Genomic DNA, 24527 nt, shown 5'->3' on the forward strand with positions numbered 1-24527 from the left:
GTTCTCAGTTTCCTCCGGGAGAGTGGTTTTTATTCTCAGTTTTAAGGTTTTTACTCTCTCTGGTGTTGGGGCAGGGCGGTGAGTGTTTGGGTGTCTCCCACTGTAGGCAGTGTTCAGAGATTCCCGATTCACCTCCCTGACCGGAATCCTCTTTCCTTCCCCTTTTACTCTTTTTTACCCCCTTTTTTTTTAAGGCTTGGTTAGTCTTTCTATTCCCATACGTATTTTCTGCATTATAGCAGTTGTACCTTTTAAGTCACCGGTGGTCTTGCCTATGCTGCTTCAGCATAGTGTTGGGTTCGTTCTCTTGCCGACTTCCCTCATTTGTTTTTACCAATGACAACGTGACTGTCCTTTTACGTTTTTCCCTGTTTTCCGTTTTATTGTTCAGACTTTTCTGAGATGTCCCGTTAGCAGAATGGTGTATATTTGAAACAAGGGACTGATGACCTCGATGTTTGGTCCCTTAAACCTCAAACAACCAACCAACCAACTCTTGATTCGGCCCTGTTATTGTACAGGCACTACCATTAGCATTGCCTGGTTCTTCATGCAAGTGTTCATGAAACTGTGTGTAGTTTGTGTGATTTTGATTGACAAGTTATTTTAAATGTTGTCGGCATACTGGCTGTGAGGAGTCGGTTGGTTGGCGTGGAGCAGGAGGTATTCTCGGCGGGGCGTAGTTTGGCCGGGGCTCGCTAGCTGTCTCTATGCGGTGTCTGGAAGTGTGGTGCTGTTCCCATTGCTACGAGCTCTGTGGCTCACTGAGCCTAGACATGAAAGTTGAGTTTTGATATAACCTACCAGCAAGTCAAGAGAGTTCACATTGTGTCGTTTGGAGTTCGTTGTCAGCTGTTGGGATATTCCCACGAGCAACAATGTGGTTTTGAAGTTTGAAAATACTACCCACCCTCCGGTGGAGTCTCACTGTATTTGGTTATTTGAATTGAAGTTCACCAGTGGAATCTTCTGCCTTGTGGCCGTTTAACATTCCGGTTACCTGCCCTGGGCGTTGACGTAAATTTCAGGCAGTGTAGTTTCCTCATCGTGTTGTTGCTGTCCAGCACGGTGTGCAGTTTGACAGCTCCATGTATGATTGGTTGTGGGTGCCAATATCGTCTACATTGTTCCGCTGAACTCCCTGTTGTGCCCTGGTTGATCCGAATGGTCTGACTGACTGACTGACTGACTGACTGACTGAAGTGAGCATTAGTGTTTGAATTACAGGCTGACCCTCGAACATCTGTGTGCCCTTGTGTGTCCTGCCTTTTTTCTTTTTTTGTTAGTACTTGTATGGCTTCTTGCCAGTTTTGTTTCTTAAATTACACTTGTTTTATTCTTAAGGCCTTCAGCCTAGTTTAAGGTACTGTTTCACATAAGCCCTTTGGCATTTTAAAACATTTTTGAATTTTTAAGTCTTTGGCCTTCAGCTGATTTGAATTTAACATGTTTACTTCAGACTAACTAAAGAACTGTTTTAAGATAAGGCTTATCTTTTAAATTTCTGATTATGCTTGGGTTTTAAGTTATTGGCTTACAGCCATTTTTAAATTGAAGTGGCTTTTTACCAGTAATGAAGTCCCAAAGATTAAAACTGTGTGTTTAAAAAAATTTTTGGGCTCTTGTAATGTTTGATCAAAGAATAAAGTTGTATGTTCAAGTGTAACTGACAGCCCCTCATTTTGGCACCTTTCCACAATTTATTCTGTCCTGTTCTGTGGGTTAAGCAGGGCATTTAATCTTGTAAACGTTATTTTTACTGCTGCAGAATGTTCCATACCTTGCACTTCATATTTACTATGCTGTGTTCCAGTCCCCTGGTGGACTGAGGTGGCCTGTGATGTGATTTGTGTATGAAAACATGCTCTATGCGTTTTTAACTTTCATCCTATGTTGGCAAAATGTATTCATTGTAAAGAGTTGCATGTGCTGTGTCATTGTATTCTTTGGCATAGCAAATGAACTAGCTGGACTTCATTTAATAGTTATTCACTCCCTCGTCTGTCATGTGGAGCAACCTACATTGGCTCTCTGGGACCAAGTTCCATTCCCTGATTTCCAGCCTGACCATAGTAGATGCATTGTTGACCTTTCTGCTACCTCCAACACCTTGGGCTGCTATTTTGTGGGATTTAGAGCTCCACCGATTATCTCCCCATCTTCTTCCCTTGGAAACAGATACAGGATTTTCAGGTGACACCCTTTCTCCTCTCAGAATTGTGAATGCTACAATGCTACCTTTTGCTATGGGGAGCTGGACCATGCTCTCACTTCATTCTGATCTAGGCGATGTTAACACTCAGATGTTGCAGCACCTTTCTCTTGCAGTAAGCACTTTCTCCTTCATACATACAATCACAGTTGGGCAGATAGTATGTTTATCAGATGCTAGTGTGAAGTTACTGTCATATCCATACCTAAGCCTAGTAATGACAAACATTTTACTTCTAGATACCACTCCATTTCTTTCACCAGCTGTGTTCGCAAGGTGATAGAATGTATGATTTATGGCCAGCTGATATGATGGTTCGAGACTCACAATCTACTAACAACTGCACAATGTGGATTTAAAGTATGCTGTTTTGTAGTTGACCATCTCATCACTTTTTCAACCCATGTTATGGAGTCTGACCATGTCTTTTTGATTTGGAGAAAGCCTCTGACAGCAGCTGGAGGACAGGTACCCTCTGTAGTCCATACATATGGGCTGCTCCGTTTCCTTCAGGAATTTGTAAAAGACAGATTGTAAGTTAGATTTAGGTTCAGCCTTGCCAAACAACGTTAACCAAGAGAATGGGTTGCCTCAAAGGCCCATCCTGAGTGTTGTCGTCTTTGCTATAGCTGTTAACCCTCTTATGGACTGCCTTCCACCAGGCCTCATCTCCAGTGCCCTTTGCGTCAAATTTGCAATCTATTGCAGTTCTCTGATGACCTGTGTCATTGAGCAGCGTCTTCAGCGATGTCTCAATCATCTTGTTTTTGCATGAATTTCTGGCAGCAGAGCAGGTTTCTTCTACTGTCTTTACACATTCGTCATGTTGCTCCCCCCCGTCGTCCCCCCCGCGGGGGCTCACAGTCCATTTGTGAGTACGTGCGTGGCGAGCATGGGGCCCCGAGCTATTGCAGCCTCCCTTCTTTTCAGGGCTGCATTTCCTTGTCTTTCCCCTCCTTTCCTCTCCTTGCTCCTTCCCCTTCACCCTCTCCTCTCCCTCTCTTGGTGTCCTTGTTTCAGTTGTTTCCACTATCCTCCTGGTTATGTTGAATTTGCAATTTGGTTTTGTTACATCCTTTTGGCATTTCCTGGTCTCCCTCTGGGGTTTGACCTCCATTACTAAATTTCTATTCCGTAGTGTGAGCCATTTGGGGAAGAGCACCTTACCTAGTGTCTCCGACGTGTGCCCTCCTAGTTCATTCCACCTTTTCCTTCATGTTGTTGTCTGATGCTATGGTGCATAGCCAGCATGGTAGCCAGCCCATGTGGTGGGGTCGCTATGTACCCTTTTGGTTGAGCCCCCCTGAAAACACAGGGATCATACTTCTGATATCTGAACTGTGACCACTTCGTGTAAGCCTAGGAGTGGGTGCTTGTCATCCTGGAGCATGGGAACTCCCGGCAATGGCTGCTGTGCCAGACGGCCCTCGCTGTGGCTGGCTGGTGCCTGTGGGGTGAGCCCCTGATCGGAATTGGTGGTATCAGGGCAGATGCTATGCAAATGACATATACAGTTCCCAAACTCTGGCCGTTCTTCTGCGGCCATCTCTCTGTATGGAACTGATTCTTTTAGTGCTGCTTCTTCTGCCCCTTCGGCCTTCTCTTCCATGGCTACCCCTGGGAGGAGGGTCAGGCTCGCCGACTAGGGGCAAAAACTTTCCCCCAGGACTGATGGGGGATACTTCCACCAATACCAAACCTTTATTTTTTGTGGAGCACATTGAAGACAAGCTTGGTGAAGTGAACTCTGAGAAAGATGCGGTCGGGTTTGTTGTTGATCAAAACTGCTTCAGCTGCCCAGTCTGTGGCCCTGTAACCATCTTGGCACAATTCCTGTGTCCATTACCCCCACCAGTCTCTGAATATGGTTCAAGGTGTGATTTTTCACACGGACCTCATCCTTCAAACTGATGAGGAACTTGAGGACTATCTCGGATGATGGGGTGTTCACTTTGTTCAGCGTGTTCAGAAGAGTCTGAAGGACAATCACATTGCTACTGGTGCCTTTATCCTGGCCTCTGATGGGGATACCCTCTCTGAGAAAGTAAAGTTTATGGTTTATCAATGTGATGTGAAGCCATACATCCCACCGCCTATGGGATGTTTTAAGTGATTGTGTTTTGGACATATCTTCCCGCTGTTCGCAGGCCCCCTCTGTGGTGACTGTGGACGTCCACTCCATGAGGGGAGTTCCTGTGTTCCCCCTCCTGTGTGTGTTGATTGCTATGGCAATCATTCTTCACATTCACCAGATTGCCCAGTTTATAAGAAGGAAAAGAAGATACAGGATTAAACGTCCCTTGATCGTAAGAAGTATGCAAGTCTTCACCCTGTGTCCATGACATCTAGCTACGCTTTACTTAAATCTTCACCCTTTCCTCCCCCTCCCTTACCCCAGTCACGAACACCTCTGCCCCCCCCTCCCCTGCAGCTCCCACACCCTCCCCTCTGGGTGCCACCCCTCCCCAGCTGGAGAAGTGTCCCACTTCTTCGGCATCTACCGGTCAAGGGCGCCCCTCCCAGGATACCCCTTCCTGGCACCTCCCGGGCCAAAGGTCTGCTGCCACACGACCACAAGAACTATGGTCTGTGGGGCCCCAAGGTCACCCGATCTCTTTCTGTTCCAGATCTTGCTGCAGCTGGCTCCTTTATGCCGCATAGCCCTCCTCAATCTCAAACAGAAAAGAAGATATAGAAGTCCCGGGACAAGGAGCCTCTAGTGTCACTAGAGGTCCCATCCCAACCTTAGCACCCTGAATGTGACCTACTGTTCACGGATGTCGCACTCTACTTGTTGGTGGTGGGTGGTGACCCGGCGGCATGACTGACTTTAGCCTGTTCAACCCCCATTTGAATCATCAGTCTGTTGTTATCCAATGGAATTGTAATGGATATTACCGTCATCTTCCAGAGTTGAAATCCCTTATTTCGTCTTACACTGCAGCTTGTGTGGTTCTACAGGAATCTCATTTTACTGATCACTCACTGACCCTCTGTGGGTTCCATGCATTCTGTCGAAATCGGGTCGGCCCTCTGCGGGCCTCGGGTGACATTTGTATGTTGGTCCATAAGGACGTTGCTAGCACATGGACTCCTCTTCAAACTACGTTGGAAGCAGTTGCTGTTAGGGTACACCTGGACTCTGAGGTCATGGTTTGCAATCTTTATCTTCCTCCTGACAGGACTCTTACACCTGCTGCCTTAACTGCCCTTCTTAAGCAACTTCCTCCTCCCTTCCTCCTTCTCAGGGATTTTGATGCTCATCATCCCTTGTGGGGCAGTGCATTTCCATCTAGTCAGGGTCTTCTTCTAGACAAGTTTCTTGCAGACCACAAATTGTGCCTTCTTAATGATGACTCCCCTACTCATTTAAGTGCCACCCCCTGTGGGTTCAGGGGTAAGAATAGGCCCACAGTATTCCTGCCTGTCGTAAGAGGCGACTACAAGGAGTCTCAAATGTTTTGGCCCTTATGTGATGGTCCCCTCTTGGGTTTGGCCACCATATTTCAAAATTATTCTGAAGAGCGAGCCAATTGGGGAATGGCACCTTACTAGGTGCATTGTGTCCATCATGCATGGAGACCTTTAGCCAGCTTATTCATTGTTGCATTGCAGTCCCGCTCGCTCCCCCTCTCTTGGGCGAGGATACGTTCCTGGGTGCGATTCCTTTCTGTGCTGACAACCACAGACCACTTGCCACCTAATATCCAGCACGGTAGCCAGTTCGTTGTGGTGGGGCCGTCATGTACCCTGTTGGTTGTAACCCCCTGATAGCACAGGGATCACTCTATTGATGCCAGCAATCTTAACTCCCCCTGTATGCCAAGGAGTAGATGCCTATCTCCCTGGGGCATCGGGACTCCTGGCAATGACTGTCCTGCCAGGTGGCCTAAATATTGGCGATTCTATAACGGCCCTCTTAGACCAATACATCTGAATCGACGGTTTCCTTACTTCAGCCATGATTATACATAGCACAATGTATATTTTTATTTCATTACAGCCAATAGACTACTTTTGGTCTATTTTTTGTCTCTTCTGTTCGTTTTGAGTACGTTTTGTGCATATCTATTTGTCTCAGTTATGATTTTTTCCCAAAATGTACTATTAAATATTACATAGAAAACGTCTAATTCTCTTATGCTTGTACTCACATGCTGTAAAGCTGCTTCCTTTATTCCGGGAATTTCCATATACATCCAGATTGTTGGTTTATTATCTTCCTTCTGCCACATCCACGACTCTGAAGATGAACTGGCGAAGAAGAGCAAACCTACCAGCAACAATCAATCACCAGCCACTTACACCGTTTTCGTACAGGAGGTAAAACGTCACTACCACTGTCACTGCTGCTGTCAAAATATCCTGCAAAATCATTGTTGGCTACGCCACCAATTGTCTCCCTTTCCTCGTGAACATGTTTGCTACACGTCGGGAACATTCTGAAAGTTTATTTGTAATGTCGGCAGGTCCGAATGTGGTGAAGAACACTTCATGTACGCCACTTGTACTCGATCAGCTCCGCAACCTATCAGAGATGTTTTGTTTACATTTGCCGCAGCTGACCGACGTCTCTCGCATGACATGCGCTTGTTCGGTGCGGTAAACGTACCAAGTTTCTGATACGTCTAGGTGATGTTTGGCCAGGTCAGCACGCTACGTCTCTCACACGACATTGTAAGCTAAGGGGTTAAACGCCCTCATGCTAAAGCCCATTACTTAATAAAATAGAGCAAACAGATGTGTTGGGAAAGCTTTGTTTCTTCCCTCGATTCTACTGTCCCTATGTCATGGGTATGGGCTACACTTCGCTCTCTCCAAGGTTGCCATCGGCAGTCTACTCTCCTGGGCCTTCACCTCCTGGATGGCCTTTGCACAGACCCATTGATTCTCGTGGAACATTTTGCCACCCATTTTGCAACAGCATCAGTCTCCTATCCAGCTACTTTCCTTCACCAGAAACAGTGGGCCGAAGCTTCCGCCTTGTCTTTTACCCCTTGTCAGTCAGAATCTTAAAACGAACCTTTTACGGAATGGGAACTTCCTTCTGCACTTTCTTCTTCTCATGATATGGCCCCTGGCCCAGACTCCATTCATAACAAACTGCTTCAACATCTCAGTGCTCCACAACGGCAACATCTCCTTTGCGTGTTAAATCGTATTTGGCTCCAGGGTGACTTCCCCTCTCAGTGGAGGGATAGCATTGTGGTTCCTGTCCTTAATCCTGGTAAGAAACCCCTGTTTGTCGAAAGCTATTGGCCAATTAGTCTGACAAATGTTTGCAAGTTACTTGAATGGATAGTAGCCCGTTGGCTCAATTGGGTCCTCGAATCTTGGGATGTATTTTCCCCTTACCAGTGTGGCTTCTGAGAGGGACAGTCTCTGATCGGTCATTTACTTTGGTAGGAATCCGCAGTTTGGCAGGCTTTTTCCCAGTGCCGCCATTTGGTTGCAGTACTTTTTGACCTTCGCAAGCCCTATGACACGGCTTGGCGCCATCACATCTTCATGAGTGGGGGCTTCGGGGCCCACTACAAATTTTTGTTCGCCAGTTCCTGTTCCATCAGTCATTCAGGGTTTGGGTTGGTACTGTTTTTAGTGCTCCATGGACCCAGGAGAATGGCATCCCACAGGGTTCTGTATTGTGTACTTCTTTTCCACATTGCTATCGATGGACTTGTGGCCTCTGTCGGTCCTTTGGTCAACCCTGCTCTGTATGTGGATGATTTCTGCATTTGGGTTAGTTCCTCTTAGATGGCCTCTGCAGAGCAGCAGCTCCAGGGAGCTACACAGTATGCCTCTGCATGGACTCTCACACATGGGTTTCAATTATCTCCTTTAAAATCGCAGCTGGTCCACTTCTGTCACCGTACTACGATCCACCCTGATCCAGAGCTCTATCTCGCTGCACAACGATTACCTGTGGTCCCACAGTTTCGTTTCCTGGGTCTTCTTTTCGACAACAAGCTCACTTGGCTGCCTCGTATCTGACTTCTGAAGGTAGGATGTTTCTGTAAACTCAATGTCCTCTGCTTCCTTGCCCACACCTCTTGGGGTGCAGACTGCTCCATCCTTCTCCGCCTTTATGAGGTTTGCTTGAAGTATGGTTCTCAAGTTTATGGTTTGGCTGCTCCTTGCTTGAAGTATGGTTCTCAAGTTTATGGTTTGGCTGCTCCTTCCACACGGCACCACCTGGATCTGGTTCACCATCGTGGTATCAGTTTGGCTACTGATACCTTCCCTACTAGCCCTGTTTATAGTCTCCTGGTTGTTCGGTGGTCGAAACTTCTGGTTTTTTATTCAATCGCGGTCTGTTCCTCTCCCACTCATCCTTCCTATTCTAACCTGTTCCCAGACCATGGACGTTACCCACCTGATTCCTGCCCTTAGGCGGGTTTACCAGTTGGGCTCCACCTTGCGTCTCTTTGCCATGATTTTCGGCTTCCTTCGTAGTCCTGTCTCCCATGTCCCGCCCCCCCTCTTCTTGGTTAGTTCCTCGGCCCCAAATTTGGATGGATCTCCGCCAAGATCCATTCCCCCGGTGGTGTTCCATTGTTTTTTCCCCCGAATTTTAAGGGAGTTTTTCGGGATGCTGTTGTTTTTTACACAGATGGCTCTAAATCTTCTAATCGTGTGGGATATGCCTTCACGTCCTCTGTTGGCATGGCAAATTAACTCCTGCCACCTACGTGTGGGGTGTTTACTGCGGAATTATTGGCAGTTTCCCAGGCCCATACCTTTATTAAACAGTCTCAACTCAACCGTGTTTTGTTATGTACGGACTCAATGAGTGGCCTTCTGGCTATTGACTGGTGTTTTTCCCACCATCCCTTGGTCTCGGCCATCCATGACCATCTCTTCACCATGCTGCTTGTTCTGTTGACTTCGTTTGGGTCCCTGGCCATGCAGGTATCCCAGGTAATGAGCTTGCTGATCATTTGGCTGGAGGAGCGGTCACTTACCACCCCCCTCCCCTCCTTCTCTGTAACCACTCCTGCAGTGTATTTATGGCTTCACATCAAATCCAACTCTGCACAATCATGGGCCAACTCTTGGGAGGATACCTCCCTGTCTAATAAACTTTGTGCGATTAAGGTGACACCTGTGCCATGGCGTTCTTCCTCCCGCCTCTCCCGAAAGGCCTCAACCACACTGTGTTGTCTCAGTATCGGCCATACCAGGCTGACCCATGGTCTTCTTTTGCATAATGAGCCACCCTCACTTTGTGGTTGTGGATCCTTCCAGTCAGTAGCCAACAGTTTGGTGGAAGGCCCCCTTCTTTTGGCTCTGCGTACTAAGTACAGACTTCCTTGCACTTTACCTTTAATGTTGGCTGACGATTCCCGGATGGTTGAACTGGTTCTCAGTTTCCTCTTTGAAAGTGGTTATTGTTCTCAGTTTTAAGGTTTCTAATCTCACTCTAGTGTTGGGACAGGGCGGTGAGGGTTAGGGGTGTCTCCCACTGTAAGCTGTGTTTGGAGATCCAGACTCCCCTCCCTGGCCAAGATCATCTTCCTTTCCCTTTTATTCTGTTTTTATCACTTTTTAGAATTGGTTAGTTTCCTTCTACATTCTAGTGGTTGAATGCTTTTAAATAGCAGGTGGTCTTGCCTCTACTGCACCAGAGGTGGGATATTTCCTGCCTCTAGCATAGCCTTGGGGTTGCTCTCTTGCTGACTTCCCTCATTTTGTTTTTACCATTGACAACACAACTGCACTTTAACGTTTTTTAGCATTTTAATCGCTCTGACTTTTCTGAGATGTCGAACTGTCTGAATGGACCACATTTAAAACAAGGGACTGATGACCTTGCTGATTGGTCCCTTCAACCCCAATCAACCAACCAACCATCCTGGGCAATGGTTCGAACCATCCTCCTCCATCTATACCGTCTGTCTGTTCAAAACTAGACTATGGATGTCTTCATCTCCATGTCTGTCCATCATACACAGCCTTAATACAAGGTACCATTGTGGAATACATTTGCCTACTGGCACCTTTTACACTAGCCTGGTTGAATATGTCTCTGCAGAAGCTGCAGAACTACCACTGTCGTAGTGGAATGATGTCCTCTGCAGCATATACACATTCCATTTGTCTGCCATGCCTGGCCACCCATCATATGCCTTCTTTCTTGATGACTCCCTTGACCACCAATATGAGACATGTCCTCCTCCTGCTGGAACTCAGATTTGGCTACTGCTCCAGCAGTTAATTTCACACTACCTGCTACACTCCCAGGTGGGTGTGAACTCTACACCGCCTTAGCTTTCTTACAGTGACCCATGTTCACTTCATTCGCTTCCTAAGGAAACTACCCTGGATTTGATCCATTGCTGTAAGTTTTTCAGACATCACACGCAAGTTAGTGATAGCACCTTCGTGTCCACTAATGACTCTAATACTGACCATTGTGTTAGCTGTGCCTTCATCATTGGCACTAACAATTTTTGGTATCGGTCTCAAACCAATACTTGAATTTTACAGCAGGTGTCTTCATGATCAGGCCACCCAGTTCATGCAGTGGCACAGGCTTTTTAATTGTCGTATGCCCAGATTCTCTCAATGTCCTTCAGAGCCTGTGTGTCTTGGACACAGCCCTTCCATTAGTGCAATGTGGCCAAGGAAGCTTCCACTTGCTTGCTGCTGAGGGAGCCACTGTGATGTCCATGTGGGTTCCTGGTCATGTTGGTCTGAGGGGAAATGAGGCTGCTTCCAAGGCTGCATTCCTATCTTGGCTCCTAGATTTTCCATTCCTTTGGATAATGTTAGGTTGTCATCTATTGGCAGGTTTTGTCACTTCGGCATAGTCACTTGTCTTCTCTTCATGGGAGCAAGCTCTGGGGAATGAAACCTCCCCCAGTGGCTTGCCCACCCTCCTCTTGGCCCTCTCACCATGAGAAAATCATTTCAGCCACTGACATTTAAGTTGTGATCCCCCACCACCTTGTGCTCATTCTCATCAACCTTAGACAGTTCACTGTTTCCTGACCAAATACCATTTCTTTAACTATTTATATTTCAGTACATATTTGCCATCTGTGTTGGTCATTTTAGCAAATGACACGTAGACTGTCAACAATGCTTTACATTTTATCTGGCATAGTAATATGGCAAAGGGCATTTAATCTTTAGTTCGGGACCTGTGCTGTCTCTGTAGTAAATTTTGTGGGCCTTTCTCCAAGAGGAAGTACTTGCATTTAGCTTTTTCCTTCCATTGGTCTTATTGTATAGTTGCTTTTTACTTCTTGTACTGATTAGTTTTCTAATGTTATGACATGGTTGCTTATGGTCTCAGCTGTTTCTGTGCTCTAAAACAAAGCCCAAGAAAAAAAGGTCACAACCAGCCAGCAGTTGGTCATTCCACTGTGAACAGCTACTTACCAGTCTCCTCACTTCCTGAGAAGGAAGGTATGCTGATGCCAATACAGTTTTCCCTCATGCCTCCTTCCTCACACTGTTTCATCCTGATGGTTAAGTTCCTGGAACAAAAATCTGCCGTCAACAAACATGAAATTCCATTTTTCATGTAAATGCATGTTCTGGAGTTTCAATTTCTAGAATAAATTGACTTATCTCGAGGACTGGATGAGACTCTGAATGTGGCTCTCCAGCAGTGATATGACTTCCTCAAATCCTGCCCTGAAATGAGATCCATCCTTCATGAAATCCTCCTCACCCCACCAAGAGTGTCTTTCCGCCATCCACTTAACCTTTGGAACATCTTGATTCATCCCTATGAAATCCCCAAACCACCTTCCCTACCCTCTGACTCCTACCCTTGTAACTGCCCCCAGTGTAAAACCTGTCCAATGCACCCTCCCACCACCACCACCACCACCACCTACTCCAGTCCTGTAACCCAGAAGATGTACACGATCAAAGGCAGAGCTACGTGTGAAAGCACCCACGTGATTTACCAACTGACCTGCCTACACTGTGAAGCTTTCTATGTAGGAATGACCAGCAACAAACTGTCCATTTGCATGAACGGACACAGGCAGACAATGTTTGTTGGTAATGAGGATCACCCTGTGGCTAAACATGCCTTGCTGCACAGCCAGCACATCTTGGCACAGTGTTACACCGTCCGGGTTATCTGGATGCTTCCCACTGACCCCAACCTATCAGAACTCCGGAGATGGGAACTTGCCCTTCAATATCTCCTCTCTTCCCGTTACCCACCAGGCCTCAACCTCCGCTAATTTCAAGTTGCCGCCACTCATACCTCACCCGTCATTCAACATCATCTTTGCCTCTGTACTTCTGCCTCGACTGACATCTCTGCCCATACTCTTTACACGTGTGTGTGTGTGTGTGTGTGTGTGTGTGTGTGTTTGTTTGTTTGTTTGTTTGTTTTTGTTTGTCTATCTCAACATACCAATGCTTTCTTGTTTGGTAAGCTACAGCATCTTTGTTTTTTTGTGTGTGTATATATATATATATATATATATATATATATATATATATATATATATATATATATATATATATATATATAGGGTGTTACAAAAAGGTATGGCCAAACTTTCAGGAAACATTCCTCACACACAAAGAAAGGAAATATGTTATGTGGACATGTGTCCGGAAATGCTTACTTTCCATGTTAGAACTCATTTTATTACTTCTCTTCAAATCACATTAATCATGGAATGGAAACACACAGCAACAGAACGTACCAGCATGACTTCAAACACTTTGTTATAGGAAATGTTCAAAATGTCCTCTGTTAGCAAGGATACATGCATCCACCCTCCGTCGCATGGAATCCCTGATGCGCTGATGCAGCCCTGGAGAATGGCGTATTGTAGCACAGCTGTCCACAATACAAGCATGAAGAGTCCCTACATTTGGTGCCGGGGTTGCGTAGACAAGAGCTTTCAAATGCCCCCATAATTCAAAGTCAAGAGAGCGTGGTGGCCATGGAATTGGTCCGCCTCTGCCAATCCATCGGTCACCGAATCTGTTGTTGGGAAGCGTACGAACACTTAGACTGAAATGTGCAGGAGCTCCATCGTGCATGAACCACATGTTGTGTCGTACTTGTAAAGGCACATGTTCTAGCAGCACAGGTAGAGTATCTCGTATGAAATCATGATAACGTGCTCCATTGAGTGTTGGTGGAAGAACATGGGGCCCAATCAAGACATCACCAACAATGCCTGCCCAAACATTCACAGAAAATCTGTGTTGATGACGTGATTGCACAATTGCGTGCAGATTCTTGTTAGCCCACACATGTTGATTGTGAAAATTTACTATCTGATCATGTTGGAATGAAGCCTCATCCGTAAAGAGAACATTAGCACTGAAATGAGGATTGAAACATTGTTGGATGAACCATTCGCAGAAGTGTAACCCTGGAGGCCAATCAGCTGCTGATAGTGCCTGCACACACTGTACATGGTACGGAAACAACTGGTTCTCCCATAGCACTCTCCATACAGTGACGTGGTCAACGTTACCTTGTACAGCAGCAACTTCTCTGACACTGACATTAGGGTTTTCGTCAACTGCACGAAGAATTGCCTCATCCATTGCAGGTGTCCCGTCGTTCTAGGTCTTCCCCAGTCATGAGTCATAGGCTGGAATGTTCCGTGCTCCCTAAGATGCCAATCAATTGCTTCGAACGTCTTCCTGTCGGGACACCTTCATCTGGAAATTTGTCTCGATACAAACGTACTGCGCCATGGCTATTGCCCCGTGATAAGCCGTACATCAAATGGGCATCTGCTAACTCCGCATTTGTAAACATTGCACTGACTGCAAAACCACGTTCGTGATGAACACTAACCTGTTGATGCTACGTACTGATGTGCTTGATGCTAGTACTGTAGAGCAATGAGTCGCATGTCAACACAAGCACCGAAGTCAACATTACCTTCCTTCAATTGGGCCAACTGGCAGTGAATCGAGGAAGTACAGTACATACTGATGAAACTAAAAGGAGCTCTAACATGGAAATTAAGCATTTCTGGACACATGACCACATAACATCTTATCTTTGTGTGTGAGGAGTGCTTCCTGAAAGTTTAGCCGTACCTTTTTGTAACACCCTGTATTCACAAATCAGTTGGTTCTACTGAGAAATTCATCAATGGAGTAGGAGTAATTGGCCACCAATAAATGCTTTAGTGCTGTGGCAATGATTTTAAATATCTGTGCCCAGTGGTTGATAGTGTTTGTTTATAGTATGTAAATGCTGGACACGTGTCTTTGTATAGGCCCACATTAAAAAAATATTTCGTCTCTTTACTCTAGTGCTGTGATGCTTAGCATCTTTATGAACTACAGCTCATTGGCTGCCCTTGTCTTTTATGACAAATATATCATATGCAAAGTATCTGAAATCCAATAATATTACAGGGCCTGTGCTAGTCTCTCCCAAATCTTCTCAAAGAGAACCATCTGAACAAGCTCCATTTGTTGTAAAGTCATATTGGACAGTGGCTAAACCTGCTGGATAATTACCATCCTGAAAACAGACTGCAGTACTGTTGGTATGTTTACCTGTTTCTTCCTTCAGCTTTTTCTGAATATGGTTGTCTTGAGAAGTGGGAGTATTAGATTCCTCCCATGTTTTTTGTTTCCTGTCTTACAGGGGGAAGGGTTCAGGGTACCCACATCACTCTGAGACAGTCTTTTTCTGGAGGTCTTAAATTACCATTATTTATGCTTAGGAAGCCGTTCTTTGCCTTCATATTGATTTTGTTCTTCAAAATCTTTTCTCCTCTGAGCCACAAGCAAGGGTTTAATCTTGACCTTGTCCAACTTTTCCATGACATTTTCAGTCTCTCACCTGCCTATTGTGGAAACAGCTTCCATCAGCCCCAAATGTGATGTTTGGATGTCTGAGGTCTCAACATGCCCTCAGTTTTTCTTGTTCTGTGTTCTTCATTATGGTTCCACAAGAACTGAGGATATTCAGTCACCACCATGGAAGACTATGCAGTGCAAGGCAAATACTCGGGAAGCTTGCCTGGTATCCATTTGGCTCCCTACATGCCTATGATGAATTAAATGAGTGTCATTCAGAAACTAAGGAATGTTCTTTTTCCTCCAGAATATTTATTTGATACAATTAAAGATAACTGTATTTTACATACAATTTGATACTGTAGCTACATTTCTACACACTCACTCTTCAGATATAGGCACTTCTTGTACCTTCTGCATTCTCAGTTGCCACCAGCTTGATGAATGAATATCAACTTCTTTAAGTTCATAGTAACTTCAGTAGTATGTCCACACAAAAAATCTTTCAGTTTGGGAAATAAGTGATAATTACTTGGGGCTCAGTCTGTTGAAACATTTTCCACCAAAACTGCTGAAGCAAGTCCTGTGTCACTCCCTCTGCACATGGACACGTATTATCGTGAGGGAGGAAACTACACTGGTTAGTATTCCACATCGCTTGTTTTTAATGGTGCAGTGAAGTCGTTCCAGCAACTGATGATAGGCTGCTGCAGTCAGCTAATTGAAATGCCTGTCAGCGTGGATTTTGGTTTCAGTCCTTGCTCTGAGTTGGTCAATCACCACTGAGGGCTGGCCTGAGTGATCTTCATCATGAGCATTCTTCTGTCTGACATTAAACATGATACATCACTTCCAAACCGATGCTTCATTCGCCACATTACTATAAACCTCAGTTACCATCTACAAATTTTTCATGTTTGAAAAGTTAACACTGTGTATCTAACACTTAGCAGGAACACCAAATTTGTCAAAGTTGCACAGCTAACCAGTAATAAACTGTAATGGATCTTAGCTTCCACCAAACTGACGACGAGTACTAGGTCGGCAGTAAGTCTGCGGGAATGGTGAGAGGCCAGTCATGTGTCGAAACTAAATGTTCTCTACTTTCTGAATGGCCCTCACATATTCTTGTAATTACTGTTCTTATAGATGGCATTAATATGTTGCAGAAATTCTTTTAGAGCCTTCCTGTCTACAGAGGTGTTTTCAGCACACACATTGAAATCTTGAGGATCCAGACAGACAGTTGGCAATCCCTCAGATTGACAGTAATGTTGTCAGCTTTTTGCTGAATTGCAGCCCATCCCTGATCTCTCTGATCTGAAAATAAGTTGTGGTGAAAACATGATGGATGAGTTCCATATTTTTCTGGCTCTGTTTTGTGAGCTAAAAACAAATTCAGATATCAACTGGCTAATATGTCATTTTTGTCAAGCATGTCCTTCTCATAAACTGAAACATTTTATGAACAGTGTTACCAATTAGTGGATTCAGAAATAATTCTATCAAGTGTCTGGTCAGCCTGTAAGTTGGTGAGTTACTTGTCTTTGACCCTATTCCTGATGTTGCTGCCTTCATTTCCTGTAGATGTGTACAATATCTGTTTTATTGCAGCTGTGAGTGGAATGGGATAGTGATTAACCTGGATTTGTAGGTTAATTGTTCTCTGCCTGGTGTAGCCAGATATAATTATTCACTCTTTGTATTTCCATGTTATTTCCTGTCCTCTCCTGCTTCATGATAGCTCCTGAATAGAGAGACTGCTTTAACAACCAGCTTATTTTTTACTACTGTTTCTGACTTTAAAATATAGACCTATACATTTTTGTGATTTGCATTTTGAATTCAAGTTTGTCACACAGGTATTGTAATTTTTGCTTTGCCTTTATTTATTCATAGTTTTTTCATGCACCAAGATTAATAGTTTTGCAATTTAGAAGTATGCGGTTCTGTTACAGATTTCAAAGTAACTTTAGGTGGCTGAAATCATTTATAGCAATATTATGGAAAGAATAATTGCTACTCACCATATAGCAGAGATGCAGAGTAGCAGATAGGCACATAAGAGACTGGCCTCAGCAGCCTGAGATTGTGTTCATCTGCATATGTGTGTTTTGTCTATTTTTGATAAAGATCTCATTGGCTGAGAGCTCACTTTCTGACAGTCTTTTTGTGCCAATCTGCTACCAAGCATCTCCACTATATAGTGAGTAGCATCTTTTCCATTATATTGTTACATACCAAATTGGACTTTCCATTGTTTGAATTCATTTAAAAGATAATTGTACAATATTGTGGTTCAGTTACACTGTTTTCATCCATTACTTTTATATATCTGTGTTTCAATAGGAACTGCAAACCAATGAAACGGGCTGCATCCAGTGATCTGGAGCCACTGGATCTCTCACGGCCACCATCACTGTCAGCTGCAGTTCGTGCTGGCAATGTTGACGCTGTCCGTAAACTGCTCGCAGAAGGACGGAGGGTAGATTCTGTCGATGACGATGGCTGGACACCATTGCATGAGGCAGCTGCATCAGGACATGTTGCATGTGCTGTACTGCTGCTGAGTCACGGTAATCCACTGTGAACTTTTAACATTACAATGTATCTCTGTTAGGTCCTCCAAAATCGTCATCTTTGATTTTTAACTGGGCATAAATGTAGTGAATTCTTGAGACAAACATTTTTTATTGTGTGTGGATGAGTATGTTCTTGTAGGTTAGTGGAAGAGTTCAGTTATTTATATTGATCACTGTAAATTGTTGGCAGATATCACTATTAATACAGATGCAACTTGCAGTGTACAAATAACAAACATTCCTGAATAAAGCAAAAAAGGCAGCAGCCTACCATACTACTGTGGGTCCCCCTGCAGGTCTGGGGGTAAGAATGGGCCCGTGGTATTCCTGCCTGTCGTAAGAGGCGACTAAAAGGAGTCTCAAACATTTCGGCCTTATGTGATGGTCCCCTCTCGGGTTTGACCTCCATCTTTCTAAATTCTTCCGAAGAGCGAGCCAATTGGGGAAGGGCGCCTTACATAGTGCACTGTATCCATCATGCATTGAGACCTTTAGCCGGCTTTCTCGTTGTTGCAATGGTGTCCCGCTCGTTCTCCATCTCTTGGGCGAGGATACGTCCCTAGGTGTGATTACCACGCTGCACTGTGCAGTGTTGCTTTTAGCTGCGATGACGACCTTGGACATTTTTGCACCTAAGATCCAGCACGGTAGCCAGTCCGTTGTGGTGGGGCCGCCATGTACCCTGTTGGTTGTAGCCCCCTCACAACACAGGGATCGCTCTGATGCCTGCGCCATTTACTCTCCATGTATGCCAAGGAGTAGATGCCCATCTCCCTGGGACATCAGGACTCCCAGCAATGGCCATCCTGCCAGGTGGCCCTTGCTGTGGCTGGGTGGCGCCCATGGGGAGGGCCCTTGGTCAGAGTAGGTGGCATCAGGGTGGATGACACGCTATGAAGCGTGGCAAATCATCTCTTGCTGGTGGCCAGCCACCAGCAGTCTCTAAGCGTTCGAGGGCTCATTTTAAAGCTAACGTTTATGACCCCAAATCGTTCCCATCCGTGGCCACACCATGGGAGGAACGAAAGGCAATGAATGACAGACATGTATTCGCCCAGGTATCTCGTTTGTACCAGAGCTGATGGGGAATCCTTCGTATCTGTGAAGCCTCAGTTCTTTGTAGAGCATTTAGAGGACAAGTTTGGGGAGGTGGAGGGCTTGTCCAAAATGCGCTCTGGGTCCGTTTTGATAAAAACGGCATCCTCCGCCCAGTCACGCAGGTCACTTGCTTGTGACAAGTTGGGGGATGTTAACGTTACCATCACACCACATAAAAGTCCAGGGTGTTATTTTCCATAGGGACCTACTTTTACAGTCTGATGACGAGCTGTGCGCCAACTTAGAGCGTAGAGGTGTTCATTTCGTCTGGTGCGTTCATCAGGATCCGAAGGTCAATCAGGTTGCTAACAGTGCCTCAGTCCGTGGACGGTGAGTGTGTTACAGCAGTAGATGGCAGGATGTTCCGAGTGGAGTTGACAGTGTCGGTGTTTTGGTGTGCGAAACAGCTGTGATCGAAGGTTGGAGGGCGTGGCTGTGAGCCCTGTGCACGAGGCATGGCGACGGCAAGAGGTGGTGGAAGGCAGATGTGGTCGGAGCAGTAAGGCGATAAGACGTAATATGAACGTGAAGAAGTCGAATCCACGGATGAACTACTGGACCGTGGCAGAGGCGACACAGTTCGAAGGAACTGGAGCTGGGTATGTGCTGTCCCTGTTGGTGCTGCGATCGAGTCGTAAGGCTGCAAGCTGCTCGTGTGATACTCCTGCACGGTCGTGTGTCGGAGCGGAAAGATGCTCACTTGTCGAAGCTGAAACGGCAGATGTGTTGGTCGTACATTGCCGAGGTAGTGAAGAGGGCGGCAAAGCAAGCGGCACTGGAATGCGGCTGGTTATGCCGTGGTACAGAAACGAAGTGTCCGGAACTACCAAGGAAAGGAGGCAGCGGCGTGAATAAGTTGCTTGTATCACATCAGTAACGTAGAATTTCCTCTTGAGGTGGCGTGCAGATGGCGGTTGACATCTGGGACATAGATCCATGTAGCGTGATCGTCAGTGTATTAGTTGTAGCTGGTAGTAACGGCGAAGGATCGTCAGCAGTCGGAGGTGGAACGACGACAGGAGCATCTCGTTGCATGTCGTGCTCGGTCGGTGTCGGCTGCAGCATATGTAACTGGTCTTGCACCAACAAGTTGTATGTCACAATTTGCTCACGTAGCTGTTGCAGTTCAGGCGAAAATGTATGTCGTGAAGTGGTCTGCTGTGTATCACTAAGATGGGGTCGAAATCAGAATCTGTCTCTATCAAAGGGTAACCTGGCATACAAGACAAGGTCGGCAGAATAGTATTGATGTAACAGAGTAGAAGAGGTCCTGTGTGCAATCACGAATTTGAAACTCGGTACTTGGTGGCGGTGGAGTGAGAACATGTTCACTGCTGTATGAAGCATTGATACGGATGAAATAGTCTTCTGGGGGTGGGTAACAAGTTGCGGGCACGATTGAGTAGTGAAAGGCCGGGCGGTAAGCGTGCGTAGTGTTGGCGAGTTGTTGACAAGATGCGGGTGCGGTAGCCGTGGCAGGATAGTATGTCACGCAGCTGTTTGTTTTGACTGGGTCGAGGTCAGTGAGACAGCAGGCGGCGGCCATGACGTCGCTATCGATAGCAGTCGAGCAGTCGGCGCAGCTCGGGTGCTGTGTAGAGGGAGGTGTGGCACGTCCAGTGTTGCACTGAGAAACAGCCGGCATTATCGTCGGTGTGATTGGTGCATTGTCGTTGATCGGTAGGCTGTCGTTGATGAAATTGTTCCTGTGATGTTGGTGACAGGCACTGAATTAAAGGGGCTTTCGCTCTGGTGTACTTGTCACTCAAATTGCCACAGATAATTTCTGTAATTATATAATGATAGTTCTCTAGGTGCCTGAAGAGTAAGAGGTATTTTTCACTTTCGCCAGTGATGCCTTAAGAGGAGAATATATACTCCGCGGCCATAAACCACATTGGAAGTTGCTCCGAGAGAAATGTTGGTAGTTGAATGCTGCAAATGAGGGACAAGCGCGGAGAAGCGGCGAAAAAGTTGGCGCGAACATTCGAACTCTGGAAGACGGGCTGTGCGGAAACCGCGTCGAACGAATTTTCACGCGGTGTGGAAGATGCGGTAGCTGTGACGGGCGTTTGTGGATTCGACCAGGCATGCGATTTAGCCGTAGTCCAGAGTTCGTGTGAACTGGGATTTGCAACATAGTCCCCGTTTGTTGCAATCCATTGTTTGGCATGATTGTCCGATGTCGAAGCACTGCACAAAGTTAACTCATTACACAAAAGCAAGTCAAAATTGTCCAAATTAATCAGCGAAGGAGCACTGCACGGTCCAGAAGTGAAATTACCGACACATAGAGCGGGTTTCAACGGACGACTTGTGCCCCTCTGTCGCATTGTCGATGTGTGAGAAGGTGACGGAAGTTACCAAAAAGCACGATTCACACGAGTCAGGAATTTACATACTAATTACACTTCTTATACACTGCATCCAGATGCGGCGTGATGCAAAGTCGATGGACGTAGAAATCCGACAAAGGGTTGCTGCATTGTTTATCCATGGCGATGTTTCTAGTACACATTTCTGGCATCGTAAGCAGTGTTCGTGAGCGTCGGGGTCACCAGTGTCGGAGTCCTGGTGTTATGTGCGGTTATATCGAACCCAACATTAAGTATTTGCTCGTTTATAATGAATTAACTTTATTTTGATCATGTCGGTACAAACACTTCGAATCGAATACAGAGTTTGGAACACACTGAGATCAACAGTTTTCAAAGAAGTTCATTCTCAAAGATGAGGCGGTTGACTCATGCAGTTGATAACTGCCACACTACTAATCCTACCACCACCACCACCACCACCACCACCACCACCACCACCATAGCTATTAAAATAATTACTGTTTTAATGTAAGTTTTGGGAGCTTCTAAATGACTAATGCTTACTTTTCTTATATGTGGGTAAGGTTCCTGGAAACATCAAACCTTTGATGTGATTGTAGTACAGTCTTTTATCAATCAGATAGCTCGTTCATACTGTGCTACATCAGTTCTTTCTACAACTGCATTCCTGTGAAGAAACCAAATCTAGTTAATTAGGTGGACTCTAAAAAGTGTCAAAGCTAAATTTCTCATAAGGTAGTTGTCTTCTGTCTTCTAAAGACAAATTTGTTGTTAAAACAGATGAATTTCTTAAATTTATCTTGCAGCTCAAATTTCCATCACATTTTGTGTGTGTGTGTGTGTGTGGGGGGGGGGGGGGGGGGGGGGGAGAGAGGAGGAGAGTGTATCTAGAATATTATTAACTCATACACTGAGATATGACCATTCCCAGTGTGCGTTTCTTGTAGAATTTTTAACGCAGCTTGCACAGTGTAACAAAAGTGTCAACCATAGATAAAATGTTACAGCCATAACAGTAAAATAAGCGAGTTAGTCAGTGAATACGCAGAGCTTATGAAGTATTTGGTTGATTATTAGGGGTGGCATATGTTGGAATGACACAGACAAGACCTAGAGCAAAATTTTCTATGAGAGCACAGATGTAAAATGAGGGGTTTACATGATTTATCAAACTGTAAGCCCCCATCTCAGTTGAGTAGATAGTCTGCTAATTTTATTTACACTATTTCATTGACCACAGAATCCCAGAGGGCTGAGACTGTGGCCAGTATCTTAACTTTCCCATAATCCAGTGAAAATACACTGTTCAGCTCTGCAGATTTGGATTTCCACTGTTAAGGAATTCTGTATATACCTACCTTCTGTAAAAGCAAATCGTCCTTCACTTTCCTTTAAGAAAGGCAGTGCTGTATGAAATTCCTTGTGTGTGGTAAAAAGTGTATAGGACAAACAGTAAACACTGTAAAAGGAGGTTGCATTGAAGACCAATGATACTCGCCCACTATAACCCAACAAATCTGTAGTGGCTTGAACATTGTATTCAAATGTACATCCACCTGGTTGCTTGTATTTCTTCCAGTTTTGTGCCCCTTGCCATTCCTTTCCCACCATTCCTTTTTGAATTTTTGGTCCTCTTTTGGAGTTTGCAAATTGTCTCCATAGCATGAGACATTTGGTAAGGAGTTCCTCCCTAGCATGCAGGTGTAGATTCCTCCTCCTCCTCCTCCTCCTCCTCCTCTGCTGCTGTAGCCACCCTCTCCCCTACCCATGTCCGTCCTGCTAGGACACCAACACATGTACACAGTATGTGCGGTGGGGCTGTTCTGTACCAATCTGGCTGAGCTCCCTGACAACACAGCAATCTCACTTCCTATACCTGAGCTTTTGCCTCCCTATGCATGCCTAGGAGTGGTTGCTTATCATTCTGGAGTGTTGGAACTCTTGGCAACAGCCACTGTGCCATAAGGCCCTTGCTGTGGCTGGGTGGTGCCCATGGGGAGATCACCTGATCAGACTAGGTGGTATCAGAGCAGATACTTTGCATATGAAATTAAGCGCCTCCAGCTGTCTCTTTAGTTGGCATTGGATTATTTAAAGCTGCTTCTTATGACCCTGTAGCCTTTCTTTTCCTGGCTACAACCTGGGAGGGAGGACAGGCTAGCTGGCCTGCAATAGAACTGATGCGGATATGGTCACTGCTGCAAGCCATTCCTTTTTGTGCAAAATGTGTTTTCAGAAACACAGTAATATGGTAAGGACAGTGTTGAGACTGGTGCCTTTATACTGGTACTTGAGGGAATACCTTCCTCAAAAAGATCAAGGTTTCAGTTAATCGCTATGATGTGAAGCAGTATGTCCTGCCACTCAAGAAGTGTTTTTGGCGATTGTTTTTCTGGCTCAGTCTGCGTGCCCCCGAGGTTGCCTATTGTCTCACTTGCTGATGTTTCTTGTGGGCCATAATCTGTGCTTTATTAATGATGGTTCCCCTACCCATTTTAGTATCAATTATGATACTTTCTCTGATCTCCCTCCCGCCCGCCTGAGGGTCCAGGGGTTAGAATAGGACTGAGGTATTCCTGCCTGTCGTATGAGGTGACTAAAAGGAGTTTCGAACATTTTGGCCTTTTTGTGATGGTCCCCTGTAGGGTTTGACCTCCATTCTTCAAACTTTTCCCGAAGAGCGAGACAATTGGGGAAGGGTGCCTTACAAGGTGCATAATGTCCATCACGTATTGAGATCTGTAGCCCACTTTCTTGTCGTCACATTGCAGTCCTGCCCATTCTCCATCTCTTGGGTGGGGACACCTTCGTGGGTGCGTTTTCCACCATGTACCATGCAGTGTTGACTTCTGTTTTGACAATGACTATGGACTTCTTTGCACCTCATATCCATCACGGTAGCCAGTCCGTTGTGGTGGGGCCGCCATATACCCTGTTGGTTGTAGCCCTCTGACCACACAGGGATCGCTCTGATGATGCCTGTGCTGTTAACTCCCCATGTATTCCAAGGGATAGATGTCCATCCTCCTTGGACATTGGGACTCCCAGCAATGGCCATCCTGCCAGGTGGCCTTTGCTGCAGCTGGGGGCACCTGTGGGGATGGCCTCTGGTCGGAGTGGGTAGCATCAGGGCAGATGACATGCGATGAAGCATAGCCCATCATCTCTTGCTGGTGGTGAAACACCAGCAGTCCCTAAGCAATCACGAGCCCAATTCAACGCACAGAAGTATGACCCCAAACCATTCCCCTTCCTAGCCACACTATGGAACATCAGGCTAAGTATGGCATCAGATCTTATTTGCCCTGGTACCTTGTATGTTCGAGAGCTGATGGGTAATCTTTCATGATGATGAAGCCTCAGTTTTTTGTTGAGCATTCAGAGGACAAGTTCAGAGAGGTGGGGGGCTTGTCCAAAATGAGATCTGGGTCAGTCTTGATCAAAACAGCATCCTCTGCCCAGTCACGGGTGTTACTTGCTTGTGACAAGCTGGGGATGTTTCTGTAACCACCATGCCCCATAAGAGCTTAAATATGGTCC

At 45.6% G+C, this 24527-nt stretch overlaps 1 protein-coding gene across 1 annotated transcript in view; it reads left to right on the forward strand.

Moving 5' to 3' along the window:
- Positions 1-24527, forward strand: part of LOC126209958 (ankyrin repeat domain-containing protein 49-like) — a 66765-nt gene that overhangs the window by 7148 nt on the left and 35090 nt on the right. Inside the window, exon 2 of the mRNA XM_049939071.1 lies at positions 17318-17544. Coding sequence (XP_049795028.1) covers positions 17318-17544 — 227 coding nt within the window. The remainder of the gene's footprint in view (positions 1-17317; positions 17545-24527) is intronic.

Source organism: Schistocerca nitens, chromosome 10 (genome assembly GCF_023898315.1).
Source record: "Schistocerca nitens isolate TAMUIC-IGC-003100 chromosome 10, iqSchNite1.1, whole genome shotgun sequence".
Lineage (NCBI taxonomy): Eukaryota > Metazoa > Arthropoda > Insecta > Orthoptera > Acrididae > Schistocerca > Schistocerca nitens.